At 42.2% G+C, this 27,642-nt stretch overlaps 1 protein-coding gene across 25 annotated transcripts in view; it reads left to right on the top strand.

Moving 5' to 3' along the window:
• NEK11 (NIMA related kinase 11) overlaps positions 1-27,642 on the top strand; it is a 327,448-nt gene that overhangs the window by 140,062 nt on the left and 159,744 nt on the right. For 18 of the 25 annotated variants that reach the window (XM_054483262.2, XM_054483259.2, XM_054483263.2 and 15 more), the window contains 3 exons: positions 1,489-1,582; positions 4,620-4,727; positions 6,563-6,677. In XM_054483262.2, coding sequence (XP_054339237.1) covers positions 1,489-1,582; positions 4,620-4,727; positions 6,563-6,677 — 317 coding nt within the window. Of the gene's footprint in view, positions 1-1,488; positions 1,583-4,619; positions 4,728-6,562; positions 6,678-10,559; positions 10,934-27,642 lie in introns of those variants that run through there. The other 7 variants (XM_063661299.1, XM_054483267.2, XM_063661306.1 and 4 more) reach the window with 3 other exon arrangements.

The raw sequence follows: 27,642 nt of genomic DNA on the forward strand, positions 1-27,642 counted from the left end.
GCCAATATTTTGGTAGTTTAGGAGCCCCAGTCAAGAACTAGAGAGACAGAAAGAACCTGAACAGAAACCTGCTCATTTTGTTCCCTTGTTAATTTATCTGAAAAATTATTTAGAGGTGTCCTTGTACTTAGAATGAATATCATGATAAGCCAAGTAAGAATCTATGAGTCTATTTTCCCTTAACATTTGCTTTCTTTAATAAATGGGTAGAAAAAGATTTCCATGAAAGTACATTGTGAGCAGTGGTGTGCTGGTAAATATTTAACAACCAGCTCTGGGTTTGAAGGGGACTGCCGATTTCTTTGCTGATTTCTGTGATATAAATACTTCCACTGTGGCCAATATCAAGCTAACAATATGATACCATTTAATATTCAGTTGGGAAGATATTTACACAATCTGCTCTTGAGCCAATACAAGTTGGATTCTGCAAACCACTATGACATTGAGTGTGAGTTTTACTGGGAAAATATATTCACATAAATTGCTTGAGCTATTGCATCAGCTCACAGCCCCAAATCTGTTTGTAATACCTCAGAAATGGTGATATTTCCAAGGTGCCATGATTCGTGTCATTGGCTGAGGGTAAAAGGAAAATTAAATCTCTGATAGGAACAGATTAAAAAGGCAAATTTAATAACATATACAGATTACAAAATATTTACATTAAAACTGTTTTTAATACAAAGAAGTCACATATCTTTCACATGATACACTAATATATTTTTCTTATTTGAAGATAATGGTTTTAAATAAAGTTTGGTCTTGATTTTGTGAATAAATTGTATTGGAATTGTTTCTAGTTGTTGATTGTAGAATCAAGGGGGATCATGTGTTTTAGCTAGAAAATGACTCTATTGTCAGAAGAATTATAATGTACCCATTTTAGAGACAAGAGAGTTTGACTAGAAGGGTGTTCAGTGATGAAAACCTGAGTGTAAATTAGCCCACAAGTAATCATAAGAACTCAAATCTTTCTTCCAGTTTAGTAGCAGGTCTCTTAAACTCCCTCTCCTGTAATAGAGAAAACAAAGTAAATGTGTCTAGAAAAATTCCCTTGCACAATGACTCCCATATATTTCCTCATAAATCCTTTGATATGTAGCTCTAGTTTTACTTTTTATGGGTTTGTTCATCCTGAAAGCAGTTTTTGTGTTATTAGTATGTGTTAGGCACTGTGCTAGGCATTGGGAACACATAGCCCTGTCATCGCACTTGGAGAATGCACAGAGAGGAGCACTGCCTTCTCCTGCTGCTGCATTTTGGGATTTGTAAGGGTGAATAAGGAACCAGAGTATCCTGTGTGTGCTTTAAAAGAGAATCAGCTGGGTGCTGCACCACATTCACCTTGATGAGGAAGAGACCTGATGGCCTGGCTTTCTAATCCCCCAGTCAGTCTGTTGAAATAAGGATCACACTCATCTGTATAATATAGACATGGTTTTAGCAATTCACAGTTATTTTTCTACATTCACTTTAAATTTACAGAAAGATTGTGGAAGAAAAATATGAAGAAAATAGCAAACGAATGCAAGAATTGAGATCTCGGAACTTTCAGCAGCTGAGTGTTGATGTACTCCACGTAAGTACCCTCTTATTTTAAATTTTACATAAAAATTTTTCTTGCTTTAGATTCATACCAATGATTGGGTAGGAAAAGGGACAAGGGAGAAAACAAGAACATCCAGATTAACTTCACCCAATTCCAGGAAGGATTCTAGAATGTAGGTCAACAGTTGGTGATAACGATTCAAAGAGGCTGTAGCGAGAGGTGGATCAATTGATCCATTTAACAAAAATCAAGCTCCTACTCTGTATGAGACAAGTGAATTGCCACTGAATGCATAACTGATGGGTTAAAATGATTAGCTGACAGAACAAATGTGTGTATATCTAATTTTTAATTCCACCCATGCTATTGTTGCTTTACCTCTTTAGTACATTGTTCTCTTTGTCTGGTTTTTATTCTTTTCCTTTTTATTTTGTTTCCTACCCATTTTGTTGTACATTGTGTTAATACTTTCATTCAAATTTTAACTGCCATAGATGTGCAATAATGAATAGAGTTGCAGATTCACATGAAATGACCCCAAATTCATGTCCTCGGCATTCCAAATCTGTAAATAGCAAACACCATTTTCTTTAATGGTTGACAATATCTCCACAGGCCTTGGGTAGGCTCTGATTAATAAGGTGGTCTTTACAACGTCAAATTTGGGCAATAGATGTCAATACCAACCTAGCACTTCAGGTAAAAGCAACTTGGGATGAAGCCATTTTTATAGAGAACTTCTACTGTCTCAAATTCTGATTTTTATTCATGGAGATCCCTGCATGTGAGAGATTCTCTCCTTTAGCAGGAAGCACCAAGCTCCCTGAGGCTGTGGGGACAATCCCCCAAGCCCCAGGGATGCTAATTCTGTTGTAGCTTAGTTATCAGATGGCTCCAAGCCCTGGGGCATGCAGGAGACCTCACCCTCAGCCAGACAGGGCCCCTCTTTAAGGGGGAGATCTGCCAGTAATGCATCTTTCTCAATTATTTAGGGGTTCTGTGTGCTTTGGAGTTCTAAAAATCCCAAGTGGGGACCAATAAGAGGCCTAGCTTCCTCTAACCTCAGGAGTCTTCCTCTGTTTGGTGGACCAGTTAGCAGACAATGTGGGGATGATGGTGATATGTGCTCAATTCCATCCCCCTTTTCCCACCCATCTGCCACACCATTTAAGTGAAGCCCCCCTGTGGGATCTGTTGCAGGCTGCAGAGAATTGGGAGATGGGTTCTTTCCTGCTCAGGGAACTTGGTGAGTGAAGAACCTGCTGGCTGAAAGACCATGGGGTCAACAATAGGGCTGGATCCCTAGTTGGAGAAGGGTCTTGATGCCACCACTATGGAAGGACTCAAGCCCCCTCTGAAAACTAGGTGTGTTTCTTCAGCTTCCCACACACTTCTAGGCCCTGCAAATGATAGCCTATTAAGGTGGGTCTTCTTCTCTGGTTCAGTCTGCTTTGTCCCCCTGCAGTGCTAAGAACTGCACATTCCCACAAATCCTGACAAGGAGGCTGACAGAATTATAAGAATTCTGAGTTTGTTCATGTGTAAAGTACTGGTTTATTCAGCAATAGAAATGGGGACATACTTTTCTAGAATGCTCAGAGATGTTGTATATCTTATAAGTCCTCTGCTAATAAGTATTCTTATAAGTCCTCTGCTAATAAGTATTTCTTATAAGTCCTCTGCTAATTCCTATGCTGCTAGTCTGATTCCTATGTACACTCTGATTAATAATGAATAGAAAATGGGCCTCCTGAAAGCAGCCCATTTTCTTCACCTCAGATGAGGGAAGACTTGGAAAACCACTGCTCAACAGACCTTGTCATAATCTCTTCAGGGTCTTGTCTTCCTCTTATAAATCAGGGATCACTGATTCTAAGGGATTTTCCCCCTAAGATTGAAAATTGAGAAGTACAGGCATGGTATTATTTTGTTCTATAAAATCCAAATGACTTCATTCTTGAAGTTACCATATGGCAAAAAAGAAGTGTAGTTTCAAGTATGAGCTTAAATATTAGTGTCTGATAATTTACTTACCTTTTTTGCTTTTCTTCTTTGACCTTTCAAGATCACCATGTTTGTGTTCTTTTTTATTGGATGGAATTATTATTGGTGTTATGACTATACTCTATGAGGTCTTATCTTCCTCTTATAAATCAAGGTCCTTTGGGAGCCCTGAAGTAACTGAAGATAAGCCTGAGACCATATGACAGGCAGAATCCCAAGAAATGTTTTTATGCATATATTACTCCACAGAACAAGGGAGCTAGACACAAAGTTGTGATCTTGGCCCAACTCAGATGAAGAAAGAGAGGATTTCACAAGGATCCTATGAACTCCCAACTCATCACTTCCCCAGTGACTTCCCATTTTCATCCCCTTCCCATCAGCAAGGAGCAAAGGGAGCAGGAGGGGAAGCGACTGATGCTGATGCTGTTCTGGACAAAGACTGTGGTTCATTCTTTGATCTTCTGAGATTAGTGCCACCACTGTCTTTGGCCCTGAGCTTTCCAGAAGCATGTTTCCTATGTTTATATATTGATGGGAGCAGAAATGCTCCAGGCAGATAGATGGCTGTTGAGTCTGTTCTGCTTGAACACTGTGTCCTCTTGCCAGCTGGTTCAGGCCCACAGACTGGATGGCTCAGCATCCCCAGGCATCCTGCCCTCTTTTGTGCAGTCACGTCAGTCATTTCCCTCTGGCACATTGTCAGCATCCCATCTCTCTTTCAAATGTTTTCAGGAAAACCTTGTCAGCCCACTTGGGTCCGCAATCAGTGGACCCTCCTCCAAATTCTTATGGCTTATAGTATTCTCAAACTTGAAATGCACCTTGATTGCCTATGAATCTTGTTAAGATGCAGATTCTGATTCAGTTAGTCCAGGGTGCAGCCTGAGATGTTGCATTTCTTATAATCCCTCTGCTAATTCCTATGCTGCTGGTCTGTTTCCTATGTACACCCTGATTAATAATGAATAGAAAATGGGTGTCCTGAAAGCAGCACTTCACCTCTAGATGAAGAAAGACTTGGAAAACCACTGCTGAACAGACCTTGTCATAATCTCTTTAGGAAAAAACACATTTAAAAGGAATGGAAGAAAAGGAGGAGCAACCTGAGAGAAGACTTTCTTGTTCACCCCAGGACGAGGATGAAGAGAGGTGGCAAGGCAGGGAAGAGGCAAGTTTAATCATATTCACAAGCACAAAAGTGAGGCAGGTTTAATGATATCCAGAGAACAAAGGGGAAAGAAAATGGGAAGCTGAACACTTTGCAGAGGAGCCTGAAGGGTTTTAAATGTAGCAGGAAAAAGCTTCATTGAGCTGAAAAAGATGAAATAAATATAGGAAAGAAATTAGATTAATCAGATGCAAGAGGCTAAAGAAAAATGTGATAAAGAAGGAGAAGAGGAAGAGGAAAATGCTCCCATCTTTGAGTGCTTTCCTTCCCCTTGCCCATATACATGTTTATGATTTAATTTCTTGCTAATCTCATTGGGGCTCTGTTCTCTATTCCTTCTTGCATCTCTCTTGCCTGGCAGAAGCAAGCTACTTTATATTTCAAAAGCACTTACAGGAGAGAATCAGAGTTATGGGAGAGAATGGGCTCTGTGTCGCCTCTCAAACATGTTATAAAAATTATTTGAGGCATGTAGAGAGAGTGGCTTGCTTTGTTTTTCAGACCCTAGCTGACAAGGCCTTTTATTTTCGCAGGCATTTTCTGCTTGGCTGAATTTGGGCTTTGAAATCTTGAAGCACCATCGAATGTGGAATCATGTTAGGCACTGTTTCTCTAAAGAATGACAGATTAAAACAGTTGGATACCATAATACGTAAGACAGGCCAGGTCTGTCTTTGATCCTGTGGCATATACATTTTTGCTGGGGCTAAAATTAGGTCTCTGTGAAAAGTATATAGCAGATCAGGTCTCCATACATGGAGTGGTAATGGGGACCAAAGATCAGACCATGTCCTTCTCTTTCTAAGAGAAACAATTATAACAATTCTATCTTTCTCTTCAAAGAGAAACTCAGCAAATCAAAGTTAATTGAGAGTCCAAATGCATACTTATTTTCAAATAATTTCTGAAGTGCACATAAAGACATATTTCGTGTACTCTCTGTTCTCTGTGTCCTCTCAGTGATCCTTTGAAATCTGGAACCAGTTTTGCCTCCTGAAACAATTATCATACAGTACAGAAAACTGACTTCTTAAAAACACTTTATGATGATATTCTCACAAATACCGCACTGCAGTATAGCATGGCTTCATTTTACTTATTAAGATTAGTTTGAATTTTCTTTTAAATTTTCTTTTATTAAAAAGACACTTTTGGAGTAGTTTCCCATGAAAACCATTTATCAAGAAAAATAGATCAACTCAGCACCAGCTCCAGGTTCAAACACAAATACACACACACACACACACACACGCACACACAAAACTAAGGGAAAAAGGCAAAATGATTTATTGAAATACCTATTGATTTTGGCTAAACCTTTTCTTTTTTTGAAGTGTGAATTCTTTCATGTGGTCTCTTAGATCTTTTTCTTTTAGGAAATTGGAATTCATAGAATCACAGAGCTTTAAAGCTAGAGGGGAACTTGTAAGTCATTCAGGCTAACACCTTTAATTTTGAGATGCAGAAACTGAGCAGGGCTGGAGTAGGGTGTGGTAAGTGGAACACCCAAGGTGCCAAATTGAAGGAGGCCCCCCTCAGCTGTCAATGGAGTGAGTACCTTCAATTGGTACCTTGGGCATCCCGCTTGGCTTATCTAGTCATGATCCTGAAACTAAGCCCATGAAGGTTAAATGCTTTGTGCAAGGTCACCTGTCTCATTGATTCAGGGCTGTTTCTCTTATCCCAACTTACCTCCTGAAGTTTGAAAACGTTTAAGGGAGAGGATTAGGTAGGCTTGTTTCCAAGTAGTCTTCTAAATAAGAATTTTTTTTCATTTGTGGTAGTGCTGTTTCCTTCTATCAGCGTCTCATGAATTGTTAATTACCTTCCACAAGGAATCTGATGAACCGACTTTAGAGAACCTGCCTGAGTCTCAGCCTATTCCTTCCATGGACCTCCGCAAACTTGAATCAATTGTAGAGGATGCCACATCTGACCTTGGATATCATGGTATGTGTTTGCATTGGTTTTCAGAAGGATGCTCACAGCTGCTGCACAGGTTGCTGTGGCTGACTTTGCAGTGGGCCTCTCTGGCCTCTGGGAGAAGCTCTGGGTGTATGCAGCTACCTGTTATCAGTTTACCAGGGCTGGGCTATGACCAGGATGAAAAGTAGAGAAGCCAAGGATTTTTCTGTCCTTTTTATCTTCTTTGCAATAGTGAGGATGAGTTGGAAACTCACACCTGGTAAGAGACCTCTTCTGGGTGGGTTAAACAATGTTGTCGTTAACCTGACTTTGGAATTGTGCAAACTCTGAATGCTCTGGAGCACTGTGTCTTCCCTGTTCTGTAAATGGTTCTTCCAACTGTCATAAATTTAAATTGAAGCAATGAAGCCAGGCTTTGGAAAATCAGCTATGCAGATGTGCATTACCAGAAAATAAAAGTGCTCAGAGCAGGAATACAAAGGGAGGCCTGTAGGATGGCTGACTTTGCTAGAGGACTTCCTGATGCCTTTGCTACCTCAGACCACACAGCAAACGAGTACACTTCCAGTAAACCTCTATTTTCACTTGGAATAAGACTTTAATTAGTGGTCCAAATGGAGCAAATACATGCAAATGGAGTAGGTACATCATAAGCTAATGGTTAAATGCATGAGTTTTGGAGTAAAAAAGCTGGCCCTATCAGAGAAGGCCCTGACAACATAATCTCTCTAGGTCTCAGTTTTCTTATCTATGAAATAAGAATAATAATGCCTTCTTTCAGGGTTGTTGTGAAGAGCAAATGAGACGTGGCATGTGGAGTGGTCTTAGTTCAGTGCCCAGCACACAGTAAGTGCTAAAGAAGGGGAAGCAGTTACGACACTTTGAGCAGAGGAGGGTTATCAATATAGGTGTCTTCTCAGTCTTGTTCACCAGTCTCCCCAGTGCCTAGAGCAAAGTTCCAGGAACATGCTAAGCACTCAATAAATATTTCTTGAGTGAATTAATGAGTGGATGAATACATGAGTGAATGTTAGTCTGGTCCTCTGAGAAGCAGATGCTAAGATGGGACTACAATTGCAACATTACTTTTAGAGAAAATGCTTATATAAAAGAAAATATGGAAGAGCTAGAAAAAACCAGGGGAACCATTAGACCACTGATTAAAGTCTTATTCCAAGTGAAAAGAGAGGTTTGGTGAAGGTGAACTAGATTCCTCTGCAGTCAGAGGTAGCAAAGGCATCAGGAAGTCCTCTAGCAAAGTCAGCCATCCTACAGGCCTGCCTTTGTATTCCTACTGTGCTCCAGTAGTAGCCCGTCGGGAGGCATCGTAGCCTCTGAGAGAATGCAGAGATGGATTTCAGAGCACAGCAGCTGGGATCCTGGGCCAGTTGCACTCTGTGTTGTTGGAGGTCTGCAAGTGCATCCTTATGGCTGCAAAATGATGCAACAACTCTCTTTGGCAGCAGTTTAGCTCTCTTCTCAAATTGAGAATTAAGGTAGTGAACCTTGGATTATCTTGTCTTCTCATCCCAGATTTGCACTTGAAGTCTTCTTACTAGAGCTGTTAAAGCCTGTGCTGCCTCCTTCAGCTGTAGGGAGACAAGCACCTGAAGCTCTTTAGATTGGCATTAGCCAGCTTTTAAAATGGTGCTATGGAAGCCATCTTGTAACAGACATTCTTGACAAACAAATATGTATTTCAGATGGATTTCTGTCTTAGGCCTTTTATGGTATTTAATATATTATTTGTTAATTTCCAAAAGTGAAATTTGGAAGTATAGAAATATCCCATGGACTTCTCTTTCTAAAAATAGAAATGTCAGAGACATTAGAACCAGAGCGACTCCATCTTGGATAAGGGCTGAGTAAAATAAGGCTGAGAACTACTGGGCTGCATTCCCAGGAGGTTAGGCATTCTTTGTCACAGGGTGAGACAGGAGGCCAGCACAAGATACAGGTCACAAAGACCTTGCTGATAAAACAGGCTGTAGTAAAGAAGCCAGCCAAAGCCCACCAAACCCAAGATGGCAAAGAAAGTGACCTCTGGTCATCCTCATTGCTCATTATATGTAAATTGTAACACTTTAGCATGCTAAAAGACACTCCCACCAGCACCGTGACAGTTTACATGTGCCATGATGACATGGGAAGTTACCTTATATGGTCTAAAAGTAGGAGGAATCCTCAGTTCTGGGAGTTTCCCACCCCTTTCCTGGAAAACTCATGAATAATCCACCTGTTGTTTAGCATATAATCAAGAAACAACTATAAGTCTATTCAGTAGAGCAGCTCATGCCACTGCTCTGCTCATGGAGTAATCATTCTTTTGTTTCTTTACTTTCTTATTAAACTTGCCTCCACTTTTCTCTATGAACTTGCCCTGAATTATTTCTTGTGCAAGGTCCAAGAACCCTCTCTTGGGGTCTGGATCGGACCCTTTTCCAGTGACAGAAAGCTGAGAAAGTTAGGCAATATGTAGCTCCCGATACCTGTGGCTTGTGCTCTGCTGGAGGACAGAGCCATCACTATTTATGCATAGGAAGCCCCAGGACAGGATATTGAATGGGTGGTCTAGGGCCAAAAAGTCTGAGCTTCTTTCTGGTTTCACATAGGAAAAGTACTTAATACTGCATTTCATAGATGAGAAGCCAAAGACATTAAGTGATTTGCTTAAGGACAACAGAGTTCCTGCTTTCTATCTAGTATACCACCCTTTCCATTTCCCCCAAAGTGTGTGTTTTCGGTGGTGGTGGGTAGAAGCAATCGACTTGTAAGAAACAGAAAAACATGTCAAAGGAACTGGACTTTCAAAAGGCAGAGTCTTTGTCATGTGTCTCTTTGCTAATTTTTGTGAACTGTTGTAGCCAAATTACTCCCAAGCTAGTCTTGACCACAGGTTCCAGCTACTATGGAAAACCCAAGCTATGTCCTTCTTACCTCTCATTTTGTCTTTCGTCATGGAGGTTTCAGTATGGTAGACAGTGTGTTGATTTACCAGCCAAACTGGAAGTCGTCAAATCTACTTCTTTGACCACTTTGTTCATGTTGTAATGTAAACACTATTTAGGCCTCTATGATAAACTATCAGATTAGAACAAATACATAATAGTTTTAGGTGGATCAGATGCCTTGTAAAATACTTTAAACATTTCTGTTATTTTTTCCTGTCTGAAAATTCATACTTTCTAAATGCTATTCTTTCTTAATATTAAATTCAAAAAATAAACTTAGAACTATGAAAATACAACCTTGATAGGCATTTAGGTCGATTCTATGTCTTTGCTATTGTGAATAGTACTATAATGAACCTAAAATAAAAGTAAAAAAAGAAGAAAAAAGGAAAATGCAACCTTTGGATTTGACAAATCATTAGAATGGTGGGCAACTACCAGAAAATTAGTGATCACAGAGATTAATTGAAGTGAAATTTTGAAACATGAGACAATTTGTTGATGAACTCTGAAGTGGTTAATTATTTTTTGCCTTTTAGAAGATTAGACTACAAACTTTCAGCACTGAAAGGAAGTTTTTATTTATTTTTTATTTGGCATGTATATGTAAAATAAAATTATACAGTCATTCTTTCAAAGCTCCTACACCAAACGTTTAATTAGTCTTTGATGTTGAATTGGAAAGTTCCCTCTGGCATATGAGGAGTTAGTTGCAGAGAAGAAAGACAGGATAAGACTTATTATTTATATTTGATATGCATTAGTTGACTATAGCTGATTTAATCTAGTGAAAGTCATGGGTAACCATTATAATCAAATAAGAAAGTACAACTGGAATGTTAAAGAAATTATCCCCATTTAACTTCTTATATGTAATGCTAATGATATCTTGCACATTAATTTTTGCCAGGAACTTCTTTGTACTCTAGCCTTTGTTTTTTATTTTATTTTTTAGCAACTCACAGCTGACTTTCAGAGCAGTATTTTTTCCAAAGCTGGAATAGCCTGAGACTCTAGGGCCTGGGTCTACAAGGAGCATGACTCCCTACCCCACCATTCAGATGTGGAGAATGCAGTGAAGTAGGCCTTGGCTGCTTACCCACATCCTGACCAGCTGTCACCTCTTCATTTCCTGTTCAGCCACTCTTTAAGCAATCACTGAGCCCAGTATTCAGAGATAGCTCTGACCTGTAGGTGGTTGTGCTTTGCTTGCCTGTAGGAACCCCACATGCCCTTTACAGTTCTGGGCTGTTCTATGACTTACGACATCACCTCTTCTTTTTAAATGTCCAAGTGGAAATAAAGTGATTTGAACTTTGCTAATTAAACATGATATGTTTTTATTGTTTTAATTTTAAAAAGAAAACCTCTACTCACTCACTAATTCCACTTTTAGATAGTTATCTGAAAGAAAACCTCTACTCACTCAGTAATTCCACTTTTAGATAGTTATCTGAAAATATGTCTACAAGAAGACCTGTACACAAATGTTTCTAGAAGTTTTTTTCATAAGTACTCAAAATAAAAAACAAATCAAGTGTCCATCAACAGGTGAAAGGATAAGCAAATGTGTAGTTTGTCAATGGCATATATACTACTTGACACTGAAAAGGAACACACACCAATATATACAACAATATAGATAAATACTTTTAAAATTATGTGAAGTGAAAGAAGCCTCACATAAAAGAGTTCATACTGAATGATTCCATTTCTATGAGTTCCGGAACCAGAAGTACTTATCTATAGTAATAGAAATTAGGCCAGTGGTTGCCTGGGGGTGGTGGTGGTGGGAGTTAACTCTAAAAGGGCACATGGAAACCTTTTTTTGTGATAGAAAAGTTTGTAAATTTGCTATCTTGATTGTGGTGATGGCTACCCAGATGTGTAAATTTGTCAAAACTCACTGGACTCTATACTTTAAATTAGTGCATTTTATTGTATATAAATTATACCTAAATAAAATTGATAAATTAAAAAAAGTTAAAATATTCAGAAGGAACAATGTAATGCTTAGCTGTCTATGTGTTAGCTAATGAATGGCCAAGAAAGATGTGAGTGAAGTCGTGGAGATAGAAAGCAATTGGGAAGATCTTTGGGTATCACTTGGGACAAAACTCCTTAATCCAGAAGGTGATCACGGGGTTTGAGATTTTCTTCTAACGTCAGCTGAACAACATTGTCTTCCACAAGGAGTGTTAACAAAGCTTCGGGGTCCTTTCCAAGGAGGAAAGTTGGCTATTTGGAGATAAGGGACAGGGATCTTTTAGCTCCTCTCTCTTCAGTCTTTATAGTTGGGGGTGGAGGTGCACACATCTGAGTAGCAGAGAGCCCTACCAGCAGATCTAAAAGGACCTAGTGCTCACTAAGGCCACTGGAGCATAATACAACAAAAGGTGATAGCTCAGACTCCAATGCCCAGCCCAAGATGGAGAAGCTGGTGGAGCTGCCTGGCTCTTTAGTTCTCAGAAAAGAAGACCAAACAAATGCCAGGGGTTACTTCCACATTCCTAGATCTTCCATCACTTCCGGAGCTTTAGATGTCTTCAAGAGTTGATTTATAAAGATAAATTGATGGTGGTTTTATTTCATAATTGTCACTTATTCCACTGAGTTACATTTGCATTTCATAGTAGTATTTCCTCCTGACTCTAATACTTGCTCTCAGGAATAAAGATGCCTGCAGTTCTCACTAATTTCTGAGTTCTAGAGGATAATTAGAGTGAATCTAATACTGAATGAAGATGTGCTGATTCTCCACCCTGAGGCATATTTAATAATTTAGAGTGTTCCTTCTGTACGACAAGTCGCTAACTAAAATTTCAAAGATTATATCCAATTTGAAAAATTAAGCTGGGTGCTGACTAACATCTGCCCAACAAGCCACTTTGACATGGCATCCTAAGCAAACGTAATATAAATAGGGGGAAAACTAGTCCCAGAACGTCAGGTATTCATGGGGAAAACCAGCACCCATGGACCTCTCAAAATAAGTAAACCACCTGGGAAGGCTATATGTGATCCCATGGATCATCCCTTAGCTAAATATAAATCATATAGTAGTTATTATACTAAAGGTCATGCTAGTAAGGCAGAGGGCATCCTTAAGTGGCCTTGCTTGGGTCATCATGGCTCAGATTTGGAACAAATCAATGAAGCAGAAAATTAAATAAGTATCAATCATAGCTTTAAGGTTGGATAGAAACAAATGTAATAGAGTAAAACCTTATATAATGTGTGTTTCAGACAGTGCTCTGCACATACCACAGTATGGTTTTCCTTTAGTTGATGCATTTATTTTCCATGCATGCTGGTTTCACAGTTGTGCTCCATACTTATGTGCTTACCACTTGGAGAACATTGTTATGATGCCCAAAGAAAGCTAAGCTGCTATATGAAAGGGAATCTTTCAGATCTGCCTTTGAGTCCTGACTTTCCCATGTGATCGCACTGTGATTTTAAGGAACATAATTTCTGTGATCTGCAGTTTTCAAATTTATTTTTCATCAATAAAATGCAGTTAGTAATACCAATCTGAAAAATTTACTGTGAGTATGAAGTGAGATAACATGTATTTGATATAACACATATGTTAACATACGGTAACATACATGTCTGTTACTGTATTTCGCTCAATCAGTGACAGGAGCTATTACTACCAAGTCAGATATAGAATGGTTAGGTGGTGCTTATCACGTCTTGTCTACTTGTTAGAATCGAACTTATCTTTTAAGACCCAGCTCAAAGACGTCCTCCTTGATTCGACGTCAGAAGATGTCTTCTACCAGGACTCTTTGACTAATCTCCCTGACCATTTTTCTCCTTTCTTAGAACATATCCTATGCTGCCTTACAGTACTGAGGTTGTGAACCTGACTCTTGCCCTAGCATAGGTTGAAAAACTGGGATGTCTTTGTTAACAAGTCTTTGAAAAGCACTTTAAAAAGAATAGTAAGTAGTTATATTATAAAAATTACAGACACAGGATGAACAACAACATACAAAAAACCTATTCAAATATCACTCACATGAATACAGTCATGTACTGCTTAATGACAGCAATATGTTCTGAGAAATGTGTCATTAGGCAATTTCATCCTTAAGCACACATCAGAGAGTATGCTTGCACATACCTAGATGTTATAGCCTAATGCGCATCTAGGCTCTATGGTATAGCCTGTTGCTCCTACACTACAAACCTGTACAGCATATTACTGTCCTGCATATTGTAGGCAATTGTAACACAGTGGTAAGTATTTGTATATCTAAACATAGAAAATATACAGTAAAAACACAGTATAAAAGGTGGTACAACTGTATAGGGCACTTATCATGAATGGAGCTTGCAGGACTGGAAGTTGCCACGGGTGAGTCAGTGAGTGAGTGGTGAGTGAATGTGAAGGTCTAGGATATTCACTACTGTTTACTACTGTAGACTTTATATATAAGCACTGTATATATAACACTTAGGCTATACTAAATTTATTTTTAAAATATTCTTCTTCAACAATAAATTAACCTCAGCTTACTGTAACTTTTTTACTTTATACAATTTAATTTTAAAAACTTTTTGATTATTTTATAATAACACGGCTTAAAACACAAGCACATTGTACAGCTGTACAAGAATATTTTCTTTTTTATGTCATTCTATACGCATTTTCTATTTTTAACATTAATTTTTTTAACTTTTGAATTCTTTGTTAAAAACGAAGTCACGAACACACATATCAGCCTATCACCTCCATATCTCATCCCACTGGGAGATCTCCATGGACAATAACATGCAGGGAGCTGTCACCTCCTATGATAACAATGCCTTCCTCTGGAATATCTCCTGAAGGTTTTACAGTTAACATTTTTTAAATAAGTAGAAGGAGTATACTATAAAATAATGATAATAGTATAGTATAGTAAATATATAAAGTAACATAATTATGATTATATTGTACATACTTGTATGCACTATACTTTTATATGACTGACAGTGCGGTATGTGTGTTTACACTGCGTCACTGGGTGATAGGAATTTTTTAGTTTAATTATTATCTTATGGGACCACCACTGTATATGTGGTTCATTGTTGACTGATATGTCATTTTGCAGTGCATGACTGTACTTGTACTTTAAGATTGTTATGGCTTGAATGTCTGCTCTCAAAAACTCGGTTGTTGGCAATGTGATAGTATTAAGAGGTGGGGTCATTAAGAGGCAATTCACTCATGAGGACTCCCTCCTTATGAATGGGATTAAGTGCCCTTATCAAAGGGCTTGGCGGAGTGAGTTCATCCCTCTTGTTCTTCCACCTTCCACCATGTGAGGACACAGTATTCCTTCACTCCAGAGGATCAAGCAATAATACGCCATGTTGGCAGCAGAGAGCAGCCCTTACCACACAGCCGAACCTGCTGTTGCCTTGATCTTGGACTTCCTAGCCTCCAGGACTGTGAGAAATAAATTTCTGTCCTTTATAAGTTACCCAGTCCGTGGTATTTTGTTATAATAGCACAGACAGGCTAAGAAAAAGATAGAACTTGTACTGACAGTTTCCTATGCAGATATCAAGAAGAGCTTTATCTGAAAAATATGAGCTGGAAGTAAGGAGTTGCACAACTCATAGTCATGACAAGGACACTTAGTCAGTATGCATGTGAGGAGTTTAAATAGTTGTATTTCATGAAATTTCAGAGTGGGAAAAAAGCAGTAGCTCTAAATATTTTGTATAATATGAGAACATAAGTTTAAATTTGTTACTAAATTAACAATGTATTATAAATAGAAATTTATCTGTGTGACTTATTCTCCTAATAGTTCAACATTCAAGTTTGATATTCTTATTAGAAAATGAGGCAAGTCTTAAAATTTTCTTTTTTTTTTTTTTTTTTTTTTATTGATCATTCTTGGGTGTTTCTCGGAGAGAGGGATGTGGCAGGGTCATAGGATAATAGTGGAGAGAAGGTCAGGAGATAAACACATGAACAAAGGTCTCTGGTTTTCCTAGGCAGAGGTCCCTGCGGCCTTCTGCAGTGTTTGTGCCCCTGGGTACTTGAGATTAGGGAGTGGTGATGACTCTTAAAGAGCATGCTGCCTTCAAGCATCTGTTTAACAAAGCACATCTTGCACCGCCCTTAATCCATTTAACCCTGAGTTGACACAGCACATGTTTCAGAGAGCAGGGGGCTGGGGGAAAGGCCATAGATCAACAGCATCCCAAGGCAGAAGAATTTCTCCTAGTCAGAACAAAATGGAGTCTCCTATGCCCACCTCTTTCTACACAGACACAGCAACAATCTGATCTCTCCTTCCTTTCCCCACACTTCCCCCCCTTCTTTTCAACAAAACCGCCATCGTCCTCATGGCCCGCTCCCGATGGTCGCTGTCTCTTCGGAGCTGTTGGGTACACCTCCCAGACAGGGCGGCTGGGCAGAGGCGCTCCTCACCTCCCAGACAGGGCGGCCGGGCAGAGGCGCTCCTCACCTCCCAGACAGGGCCGCCCGGGCAGAGGCGCTCCTCACCTCCCCGACGGGGCCGCCCGGGCAGAGGCGCTCCTCACTTCCCCGATGGGGCCACCCGGGCAGAGGCGCTCCTCGCTTCCCCGACGGGGCCGCCCGGGCAGAGGCGCTCCTCGCTTCCCCGACGGGGCCGCCCGGGCAGAGGCGCTCCTCGCTTCCCAGACGGGGCCGCCCGGGCAGAGGCGCTCCTCACTTCCTCCCAGACCGGGTGGCAGCCGGGCAGAGGCGCTCCTCACCTCCCAGACGGGGCGGCCGGGCAGAGGCGCTCCTCACCTCCCAGACGGGGCGGCCCAGCAGAGGCGCTCCTCACTTCCCAGACGGGGCGGCTGGGCAGAGACGCTCCTCACTTCCTCCCAGACGGGGTGGCGGCCAGGCAGAGGCGCTCCTCACCTCCCAGACAGGGCGGCCGGGCAGAGGCGCTCCTCACTTCCCAGAGGGGGCGGCCGGGCAGAGGTGCTCCTCACTTCCTCCCAGACGGGGTGGCAGCCGGGCAGAGGCACTCCTCACCTCCCAGACGGGGCGGCCGGGCAGAGGTGCTCCTCACCTCCCAGACGGAGTGGCCAGGCAGAGGCGCTCCTCACTTCCCATATGGGGTGGCGGCCGGGCAGAGGCGCTCCTCACTTCCCAGACGGGGCGGCTGGGCAGAGACGCTCCTCACTTCCTCCCAGACGGGGTGGCGGCCAGGCAGAGGCGCTCCTCACCTCCCAGACGGGGCGGCCGGGCAGAGGTGCTCCTCATCTCCCAGATGGGGCGGCCGGGCAGAGGTGCTCCTCATCTCCCAGACGGGGCGGCCGGGCAGAGGTGCTCCTCACTTCCTCCCAGACGGGGTGATGGCCGGGCAGAGGCACTCCTCACCTCCCAGACGGGGCGGCCGGGCAGAGGCGCTCCTCACCTCCCAGACGGAGTGGTCAGGCTGAGGCGCTCCTCACTTCCCATGTGGGGTGGCGGCCGGGCAGAGGCGCTCCTCACTTCCCAGATGGGGCAGCCAGGCAGAGGCGCTCCTCACTTCCTCCCAGACGGGGTGGCGGCCAGGCAGAGGCGCTCCTCACTTCCCAGACGGGGCGGCCGGGCAGAGGTGCTCCTCACTTCCTCCCAGACGGGGTGGCGGCCGGGCAGAGGCGCTCCTCACCTCCCAGACGGGGCGGCCGGGCAGAGGTGCTCCTCATCTCCCAGATGGGGCGGCCGGGCAGAGGTGCTCCTCATCTCCCAGACGGGGCGGCCGGGCAGAGGTGCTCCTCACTTCCTCCCAGACGGGGTGATGGCCGGGCAGAGGCACTCCTCACCTCCCAGACGGGGCGGCCGGGCAGAGGCGCTCCTCACCTCCCAGACGGAGTGGTCAGGCTGAGGCGCTCCTCACTTCCCATGTGGGGTGGCGGCCGGGCAGAGGCGCTCCTCACTTCCCAGACGGGGCGGCCGGGCAGAGGTGCTCCTCACTTCCTCCCAGACGGGGTGGCGGCCGGGCAGAGGCGCTCCTCACCTCCCAGACGGGGCGGCCGGGCAGAGGCGCTCCTCCCTTCCCAGACGGAGTGGCCAGGCAGAGGCGCTCCCCACCTCCCAGAGTGGGCGGCCGGGCAGAGGCGCTCCTCACTTCCCAGAGTGGGCAGCCGGGCAGAGGCGCTCCTCACTTCCCATAGGGGGTGGCAGCCGGGCAGAGGCGCTCCTCACTTCCCAGATGGGGCAGCTGGGCAGAGGTCCTCCTCACTTCCTCCCAGATGGGGTGGCGGCCAGGCAGAGGCGCTCCTCACCTCCCAGACAGGGCGGCCGGGCAGAGGCACTCCTCACCTCCCAGAGTGAGCGGCCGGGCAGAGGCGCTCCTCACTTCCCAGAGTGGGCGGCCAGGCAGAGGCGCTCCTCACTTCCCAGAGTGGGCGGCTGGGGAGAGGCGCTCCTCACTTCCCATAGGGGGTGGCAGCCGGGCAGAGGCGCTCCTCACTTCCCAGATGGGGCAGCTGGGCAGAGGTGCTCCTCACTTCCTCCCAGACGGGGTGGCGGCCAGGCAGAGGCACTCCTCACCTCCCAGACGGGGCGGCCGGGCAGAGGCGCTCCTCACCTCCCAGACGGGGCAGCTGGGCAGAGGCGCTCCTCACCTCCCAGAAGGGGCGGCTGGGCAGAGGCGCTCCTCACTTCACATATGGGGTGGCAGCCGGGCAGAGGCGCTCCTCACTTCCCATATGGGGTGGCAGCCGGGCAGAGGCGCTCCTCACTTCCCAGTTGGGGTGGCGGCCAGGCAGAGGCGCTCCTCACTTCCCAGATGGGGCAACCGGGCAGAGGCGCTCCTCACTTCCTCCCAGATGGGGTGGCGGCCAGGCAGAGGCGCTCCTCACTTCCTCCCAGACGGGGTGGCAGCCGGGCAGAGGCGCTCCTCACATCCCAGACGATGGGCGGCCGGGCAGAGGCGCTCCTCACTTCCCAGATAGGGCGGCCGGGCAGAGGGGCTCCTCACATCCCAGACGACGGGCAGCCAGGCAGAGATGCTCCTCACTTCCTAGACGGGGTGGCGGCGGGGCAGAGGCTGTAATCTTAGCACTTTAAGAGGCCAAGGCAGGAGGCTGGTAGGTGGAGGTTGCAGCGAGCCGAGATCACACCACTGCACTCCAGCCTGAGCACCACTGAGCATTGAGTTAGCGAGACTCCGTCTGCAATCCCAGCATCTCGGGAGGCCGAGGCAGGCAGATCACTCGAGGCCAGGAGCTGGAGACGAGCCCGGTCAACACGGCGAAACCCCGTCTCCACCAAAAACACAAAAACCATTCAGGCGTGGCGGCGCGCGCCTGCAATCCCAGGCACTCGGCAGGCCGAGGCAGGAGAGTCACAGGAGCCCGAGGCAGGGAGGTTGCAGCGAGCCGAGATCATGGCAGTACAGTCCAGCTTCGATAACAGTGGGAGACCGAAAAAAGGAGAGGCAGACCGAAGAAAGGGGAGAGGGAGAGGGAGAGGGAGAGGGAGAGGGAGAGGGAGAGGGAGAGGGAGAGGGAGAGGGAGAGCAAAATTTTCTAGGTTTCCTTACAATTAGACATATACCATGTTTCATGCAGTCTAAAATGCAGAGTTTTGCACATTTGAACACTTCTGAAATTGAGATCCATCTTAAAATAGATCGCATATCATAATTTCATGGATAGCAGTTTTATTAATGATATATAATATAATGATTCATTTCAAAATTGATGGTGTCTTTGATTCTGTAAAGTACAATATGATATTTCTCAATTGTATTGGTCAGGCTAGGCTATACTTGCTGCTGTAACAAATACACCTAGTGACCTAGGTAACAAGGGATTTATAGCTCATTCCTATAAAGTCCTATGTGGGAAGGAATCTCTCAGGGCAGATATTCCCTGTGCAGTGACTAAGGACCAAGGCTTCGTCTATTTTATACCACCACCATCTCAGCATGTGGCTTTCAATGTTCCACCACAAGCAGCAGAAGTAGATTGGAAGTAGCACACCCACACATAAATTCTTCAGCTTGGAAATTACTTCCTCGCAACTTCATTGACTAAAGCTAGTCATGTGGCCCAACTTTCCACCAAGGGCATGGGAAGTACAGTCTTTCCTGTGCCCAAGGAGGAGAGAATCAGATATGGGTGAACACTACTGATCTTTACCACAACAGTCTATCCTAGTTACCTGACTCTGAAATTAGGGTAATGAACAAAACCCAAATATATAATTGAACGATGTGAAGTTTATGTTCCAATTAGAGAGACTAATATTTTTGTTCTTTTACAAAAGAATATATTGACTTGTACCAAAATGAACTATTATAAAATAAGCTTATTTCTTCATATTCTATCATAAAACTGATGACAAAAACAATATTTTGTTTAGTTTTAAATTTCCTGATTAAACCTAAAGAGCAAAACTTTCAATATATGTGAGGCATTTATTAAGTTGGTTCTTGAATCTCTTAATTCAGTCTATAATATGTAAAATTCTATATTGGGGCCATATGAAGCCTTGCTAAAACTGCTGGAGAACAGGGTTATATTTGTAAGGGCAATATTTACAGTCTTTCTTAGCTCCTCATTTCTTCCAGCTAAAGAAAGCTATTATTGTAGGAAGAAGAATGGGCTCCAAAGATGTCCTTAAAATCCTGATGTCCTAAGGCTGTCCTAATCCTTGGAACCTGTGAATATGTCGTTACATGACAGAGGGGAATGAATTAAGGTTACAGATGGAACTAAGGTTGCTAATCAGATAGGGAGATTATTCTGATTATTTGGATGCACTCAGTGCCACAAGGGTTCTTAGAAGTAGAAGAGGGAGGCAGACAGGGGAGAACCAGAGAGATGGCAGTGAGACAAGGAATTGGCCCAACATTGCTAGCTTTGAAGATGGAGGAAGGAGACAATGAGCCAAGGAAAGCAGGTGACCTTTAGAAGCTAGAAAAGGGAAGGAAATGGATTCTTCCTCCCTGGATCCCCCAGAAAGGTAGGCACCCTGCCAACAAGTGTATCTTAGCTTGCTGAGATCCATGTCAGACTTCTGATCTACAGAACTATAAGATAACTTTGTGTTGGCCGGACGCAATGGCTCACGCTTGTAATCCCAGCACTTTGGGAGGCCAAGGCGGGCGGATCACGAGGTCAGGAGATGGAGACCATCCTGGCTAACACAATGAAACCCCGTCTCTACTAAAAATACAAAAAATTAGCAGGGTGTGGTGGTGGGCGCCTGTAGTCCCAGATACTCGGGAGGCTGAGGCAGGAGAATGGTGTGAACTCGGGAGGCAGAGCTTGCAATGAGCTGAGATCGCATCGCTGCACTCCAGCCTGGGCGACAGAGCGAGACTCCACCTCAAAAAAAAAAGGAAAAGAAAAGATAATTTTGTGTTATGTTAAATCACAAAATTTGTGGTCATTTGTCACAGTAGACATAGAAAACGAATACAGCTATATTGGATTATGTCTGCTTCCAGTCAAATAACCACCATCTTTGATTCACATGCTAGTTTTTTTTGTTGAAGTGATTGAAATAGCTTGCTTTGGTGTTTAGGCCAGACTTTAATTTAGAAATTTATGATAGGCGTTTAAATTAATATTCTTTGATTTTTATAAAGGAACTTCCTATTTTGTTTTGTGACATTAAGGGCCACCTCAGTACCAGACTGTAAGTGAGAGATCCCCTAGAATCACCTGTCAAACTCTTTCATTTTTTGAAGTGAAATAGTACATCTCCAGAAAAAAAAAAAAAAAAGAAGAAAAGAAAAAAGAACTTTCTGGCAAGTAACTATGGCAGCAAAACCTAATATCTTTTTCACTCATCAGTAACAACATTTTCAACTGACTTCTGTTTTTCTCTTGCTTCTAAAAAACTCAAAAAAAGAAAAATAGGAGATATACCTAATGCTAAATGATGAGTTAATGGGTGCAGCACACCAGCATGGCACATGTATACATATGTAACTAACCTGCACATTGTGCACATGTACCCTAAAACTTAAGGTATAATGATAATAAAATTTAAAAAAATCAGCTTTCAGATATTTGGGTACTAAAGAAAAAAACGAGTAAAAACAAAAAAACCAAAAAAAAAAAGATCCAAAATGATTGTTGCGTTTCATAATGGTGTGTATAAGTGTGAGCAGTATAATGAATTTGACTTATTCTCTTCTTTATCATCAATTTTCCACTTCTGTCTTCAGGGAAGTATGCAAAGTCGCCAGCATTTACAACTCACCAGGTAGACTTGTCTTTGATCTTGCAGGATGGGTTCCTTGCAAACCCATCTCACTGTTCTGTGCATTGGCATCCACATGTGGGGATGTATTTATATGAATGTGTAGTATAAACATACCTACCTACCTTCACAGCTAACCTTGATGATCCTTTCCTGCTAACCCCTTCATTTGTCTGAATTTTTTTTCGGGCCAAGTCTCGTTTAAATTATTAATGGGAGTTCTTCTTACTATTAAAGATTAGCTGGCAAAGTAAATATTTGTAGATGAGTTTAAGATGCCCGCAGTCTTTCATTGCATGCATTGGCGCCTGGGCATTTTGGGTTGTAGAAATCAAAGAGACTTTACCCTTTTTTATATCTCAGATTGATTTTCTCTTTTGACTCTAGAAGAAATGAAAAAACTCAACCCTTCTTCCAGCTCAATTCCACATGACCTGTTTTCTTGGCTTCAAATAGCATAAAACTAAATTAACCTGCTTCTTTCCTTCCACCCTCCACCTCCCACAAATCCATTTTAAGATATAATAATTTGACAATTTGCATAAGCAGTTGCTTATGAGCATATGGTGTCTAGTCAAATAAATTTAGCCTCCTTTTATTTGTGAGATTATACATTTTGAACAGGACCAACCTTTGTGTGTTTTTGACATCCCAAATGAAAAATTTTAGTGGTATACTTGAGAGGGCTGAAAGGTGACTACCGATTAAGAAAGAGCAGATTTTAGAAAAAATTTTAAAATGTTTCCCTTGGCCCCTTTAGCTCTGTGCCATTTTTGAGGAGAGTAGGTCATTGCCCTGACTGTGCTAACATGTTCACAGGCCATCTTCTTTTTTTTTTAATTAAATAAAATTTAAAGTTCTGGGATATGTGTGCAGGATGTGCAGGTTTGTTACATAAGTAAACATGTGCCATGGTGGTTTATGGCACCTGTCAACCCATCACCTAGGTATTCAACCCCACATGCATTAGCTATTTATCCTGATTCTCTCCCTCCCCCTGGCCCCCTGACAGGCCCCAGTGTGTGTTGTTCCCCTCCCTGTGTCCATGTGTTCTCACTGCTCAGCTCCAACTTATAAGGGAGAACATGTGGTGTTTGGTTTTCTGTTCCTGTGTTAGTTTGCTGAGGATAATGGCTTCCAGCTCCATCCATGTCCCTGCAAAGGACATGACCTCATTCCTTTTTATGGCTTCATAGTATTCCATGGTGTATATGTATCACATTTTCTTTATCCAGTCTATCATTGATGGAAATTTGGGTTGATTCCATGTCTTTGCTATTGTGAACAGTGCTGCAATCAACATACATGTGCATGTGTCTTTATAACAGAATGATTTATATTCCTTTGGGTATATACTGGTAATGGGATTGCTAGGTCAAATGGTATTTCTGGTTCTGGGTCTTTGAGGAATCGCCACACTGTCTTCCACAATGGTTGTACTAATTTGTATTCCCACCAACAGTGTAAAAGCATTCCTATTTCCCCACAGCCTTGCCAGCATCTGTTGTTTCTTTTTTTTAATTTTTTATTTATTTATTTATTTACTTTTATTTTTTTATTTTATTTTATTTTATTTTACTTTAAGCTTTAGGGTACATGTGCACAACATGCAGGTTTGTTACATATGTATACATGTGCCATGTTGGTGTGCTGCACCCATTAACTCGTCATTTAGCATTAGGTATATCTCCAAATGCTATCCCTCCCCCCCTCCCCCCACCCCACAACAGTCCCTGGAGTGTGATGTTCCCCTTCCTGTGTCCATGTGTTCTCATTGTTCAATTCCCACCTATGAGTGAGAACATGCGGTGTTTGGTTTTTTGTCCTTGCGATATTTTGCTGAGAATGATGGTTTCCAGTTTCATCCATGTCCCTACAAAGGACAGGAACTCATCATTTTTTATGGCTGCATAGTATTCCATAGTGTATATGTGCCACATTTTCTTAATCCAGTCTATCATTGTTGGACATTTGGGTTGGTTCCAAGTCTTTGCTATTGTGAATAGTGCCGCAATAAAAATACATGTGCATGTGTCTTTATAGCAGCATGATTTATAATCTTTTGGGTATATACCCAGTAATGGGATGGCTGGGTCAAATGGTATTTCTAGTTCTAGATCCCTGAGGAATCACCACACTGACTTCCACAATGGTTGAACTAGTTTACAGTCCCACCAGCAGTGTAAAAGTGTTCCTATTTTTCCACATCCTCTCCAGCACCTGTTGTTTCCTGACTTTTTAATGATCGCCATTCTAACTGGTGTGAGATGGTATCTCATTGTGGTTTTGATTTGCATTTCTCTGATGGCCAGTGATGATGAGCATTTTTTCATGTGTTTTTTGGCTGCATAAACGTCTTCTTTTGAGAAGTGTCTGTTCATATCCTTTGCCCACTTTTTGATGGGGTTGTTTGTTTTCTTCTTGTAAATTTGTTTGAGTTCATTGTAGATTCTGGATATTAGCCCTTTGTCAGATGAGTAGGTTGCGAAAATTTTCTCCCATCTTGTAGGTTGCCTGTTCACTCTGATGGTGGTTTCTTTTGCTGTGCAGAAGCTCTTTAGTTTAATTAGATCCCATTTGTCAATTTTGGCTTTTGTTGCCATTGCTTTTGGTGTTTTAGTCATGAAGTCCTTGCCCATGCCTATGTCCTGAATGGTATTGCCTAGGTTTTCTTCTAGGTTTTATGGTTTTAGGTCTAACATTTAAGTCTTTAATCCATCTTGAATTAATTTTAGTATAAGGTGTAAGGAAGGGATCCAGTTTCAGCTTTCTATGTATGGCTAGCCAGTTTTCCCAGCACCATTTATTAAATAGAGAATCCTTTCCCCATTGCTTGTTTTTGTCAGGTTTGTCAAAGATCAGATGGTTGTAGATATGCAGCATTATTTCTGAGGGCTCTGTTCTGTTCCATTGGTCTATATCTCTGTTTTGGTACCAGTAGCATGCTGTCTTGGTTACTGTAGCCTTGTAGTATAGTTTGAAGTCAGGTAGCATGATGCCTCCGGCTTTGTTCTTTTGGCTTAGGATTGACTTGGCGATGCGGGCTCTTTTTTGGTTCCATATGAACTTTAAAGTAGTTTTTTCCAATTATGTGAAGAAAGTCATTGGTAGCTTTATGGGGATGGCATTGAATCTATAAATTACCTCGGGCAGTATGGCCATTTTCATGATATTGATTCTTCCTACCCATGAGCATGGAATGTTCTTCCATTTGTTTGTATCCTCTTTTATTTCGTGGAGCAGTGGTTTGTAGTTCTCCCTGAAGAGGTCCTTCACATCCTTTGTAAGTTGGATTCCTAGGTATTTTCTCTTTGACGCAATTGTGAATGGGAGTTCACTCATGATTTGGCTCTCTGTTTGTCTGTTATTGGTGTATAAGAATGTTTGTGATTTTTGCACATTGATTTTGTATCCTGAGACTTTGCTGAAGTTGCTTATCAGCTTGAGGAGATTTTGGGCTGAGACAATGGGGTTTTCTAGATATACAATCATGTCATCTGCAAACAGGGACAATTTGACTTCCTCTTTTCCTAACTGAATACCCTTTATTTCCTTCTCCTGCCTAATTGCCCTGGCCAGAACTTCCAACACTATGTTGAATAGGAGTGGTGAGAGAGGGCATCCCTGTCTTGTGCCTGTTTTCAAAGGGAATGCTTCCAGTTTTTGCCCATTCAGTATGATATTGGCTGTGGGTTTGTCATAGATAGCTCTTACTATTTTGAGATACGTCCCATCAATACCTAATTTATTGAAAGTTTTTAGCATGAAGCGTTGTTGAATTTTGTCAAAGGCCTTTTCTGCATCTATTGAGATAATCATGTGGTTTTTGTCTTTGGTTCTGTTTGTATGCTGGATTACATTTATTGATTTGCGCATGTTGAACGAGCCTTGCATCCCAGGAATGAAGCCCACTTGATCATGGTGAAAAAGCTTTTTGATGTGCTGCTGGATTCGGCTTGCCAGTATTTTATTGACGATTTTTGCATCAATGTTCATCAAGAATATTGATGTAAAATTCTCTTTTTTGGTTGTGTCTCTGCCCGGCTTTGGTATCAGGATGATGCTGGCCTCATAAAATGAGTTAGGGAGGATTCCCTTTTTTCCTATTGATTGGAATAGTTTCAGAAGGAATGGTACCAGCCTGCTCCTGAATGACTACTGGGTACATAACAAAATGAAGGCAGAAATAAAGATGTTCTTTGAAACCAACGAGAACAAAGACACAACATACCAGAATGTCTGGGACACATTCAAAGCAGTGTGTAGAGGGAAATTTATAGCACTAAATGCCCACAAGAGAAAGCAGGAAAGATCCAAAATTGACACCCTAACATCACAATTAAAAGAACTAGAAAAGCAAGAGCAAACACATTCAAAAGCTAGCAGAAGGCAAGAAATAACTAAAATCAGAGCAGAACTGAAGGAAATAGAGACACAAAAAACCCTTCAAAAAATTAATGAATCCAGGAGCTGGTTTTTTGAAAAGATCAACAAAATCGATAGACCGCTAGCAAGAGTAATAAAGAAGAAAAGAGAGAAGAATCAAATAGACGCAATACAAAATGATAAAGGGCATATCACCACCGATCCCAAAGAAATACAAACTACCATCAGAGAATACTGCAAACACCTCTATGCAAATAAACTAGAAAATCTAGAAGAAATGGAAAAATTCCTTGACACATACACCCTCCCAAGACTAAACCAGGAGGAAGTTGAATCTCTGAATAGACCAATAACAGGCTCTGAAATTGTGGCAATAATCAATAGCTTACCAACCAAAAAAAGTCCAGGACCAGATGGATTCACAGCCAAATTCTACCAGAGGTACAAGGAGGAGCTGTTTCTTGACTTTTTATAATCGCACAGGCCATCTTCTTACCTGTCCCTAGGAACTCCATGACTCTTTGGTGTCATCATGATGTCATTTGATGTCTGGCCTCTTACTTTTTGCTCTCAGTAAATCATATTCCTGTAGTCATTGCTCTCTCAGCTTAAAATTCCATCCAGCAGGCATCATGGTAAAAACATGTATTTTCCATTATATTAGCAATATTCATTGATTCAAAAATGTCAGAGGAAGTACTCACAGTATAGGAATGTATCATACCACAGCAGCTTAGAGTCAATAAACTAGTTCTTTGTTACTCAAAGTGTGACCTGTGGATTACAATCACTAGCATCTTGAGAATTTGTTAGAAATGTAGAATCTCAGACTTCACTTCAGACTTCCTAGATCAGAAGATGCATTTTTAACAACATCTCAGTGGTTCGTAGGCACATTAAAGTTTGAAAAGCACTGAGCTAGATTCTAAACCCAAAAGAGTATGGACCATGTCTGTTTTGCTCACCATTTTATTCCTACCTACTTATACAATAACTAGTTCAGAGTTGGTGTTGGTAAGTATTTGTTGAATGAATTACTAAACCTAGGGAAAAATCGTATTAAGAACACGAATGCTTTTTATCTTAAACAGCATACATTTCGTGCAGAGATTAATTCAGTTGGGGAAACAGTAGAATAAGAAGTTGCCAGGAGAGGATAAGTTGTATGCATCACTGTTCATCTATAAAATTTTTCTCTTTCTTCTTAAAGGAGACTGTAATCTAATTTCACTAGATGAATACTGGAAAAATGAAAAATAAAGGAATTTCTGAGATAAGGAAATAGAATCCTCCATGTATACTTTTTGAGTCCCCTAGCTGTTGCATCTTTCTTTATTGATACCCCTACATTTAAATAATATTTTAGGTAAGTCACCAACAGTTTTAAAATATGGTTTGTTCTTCTGCAGTAACTATAGAATAGTATTTAATTTAATAGAAGTAGCCAGCCATCCTTTAA

The sequence above is a fragment of the Pongo pygmaeus genome, chromosome 2, assembly GCF_028885625.2.
Source record: "Pongo pygmaeus isolate AG05252 chromosome 2, NHGRI_mPonPyg2-v2.0_pri, whole genome shotgun sequence".
NCBI classification, from domain to species: Eukaryota; Metazoa; Chordata; class Mammalia; order Primates; family Hominidae; genus Pongo; species Pongo pygmaeus.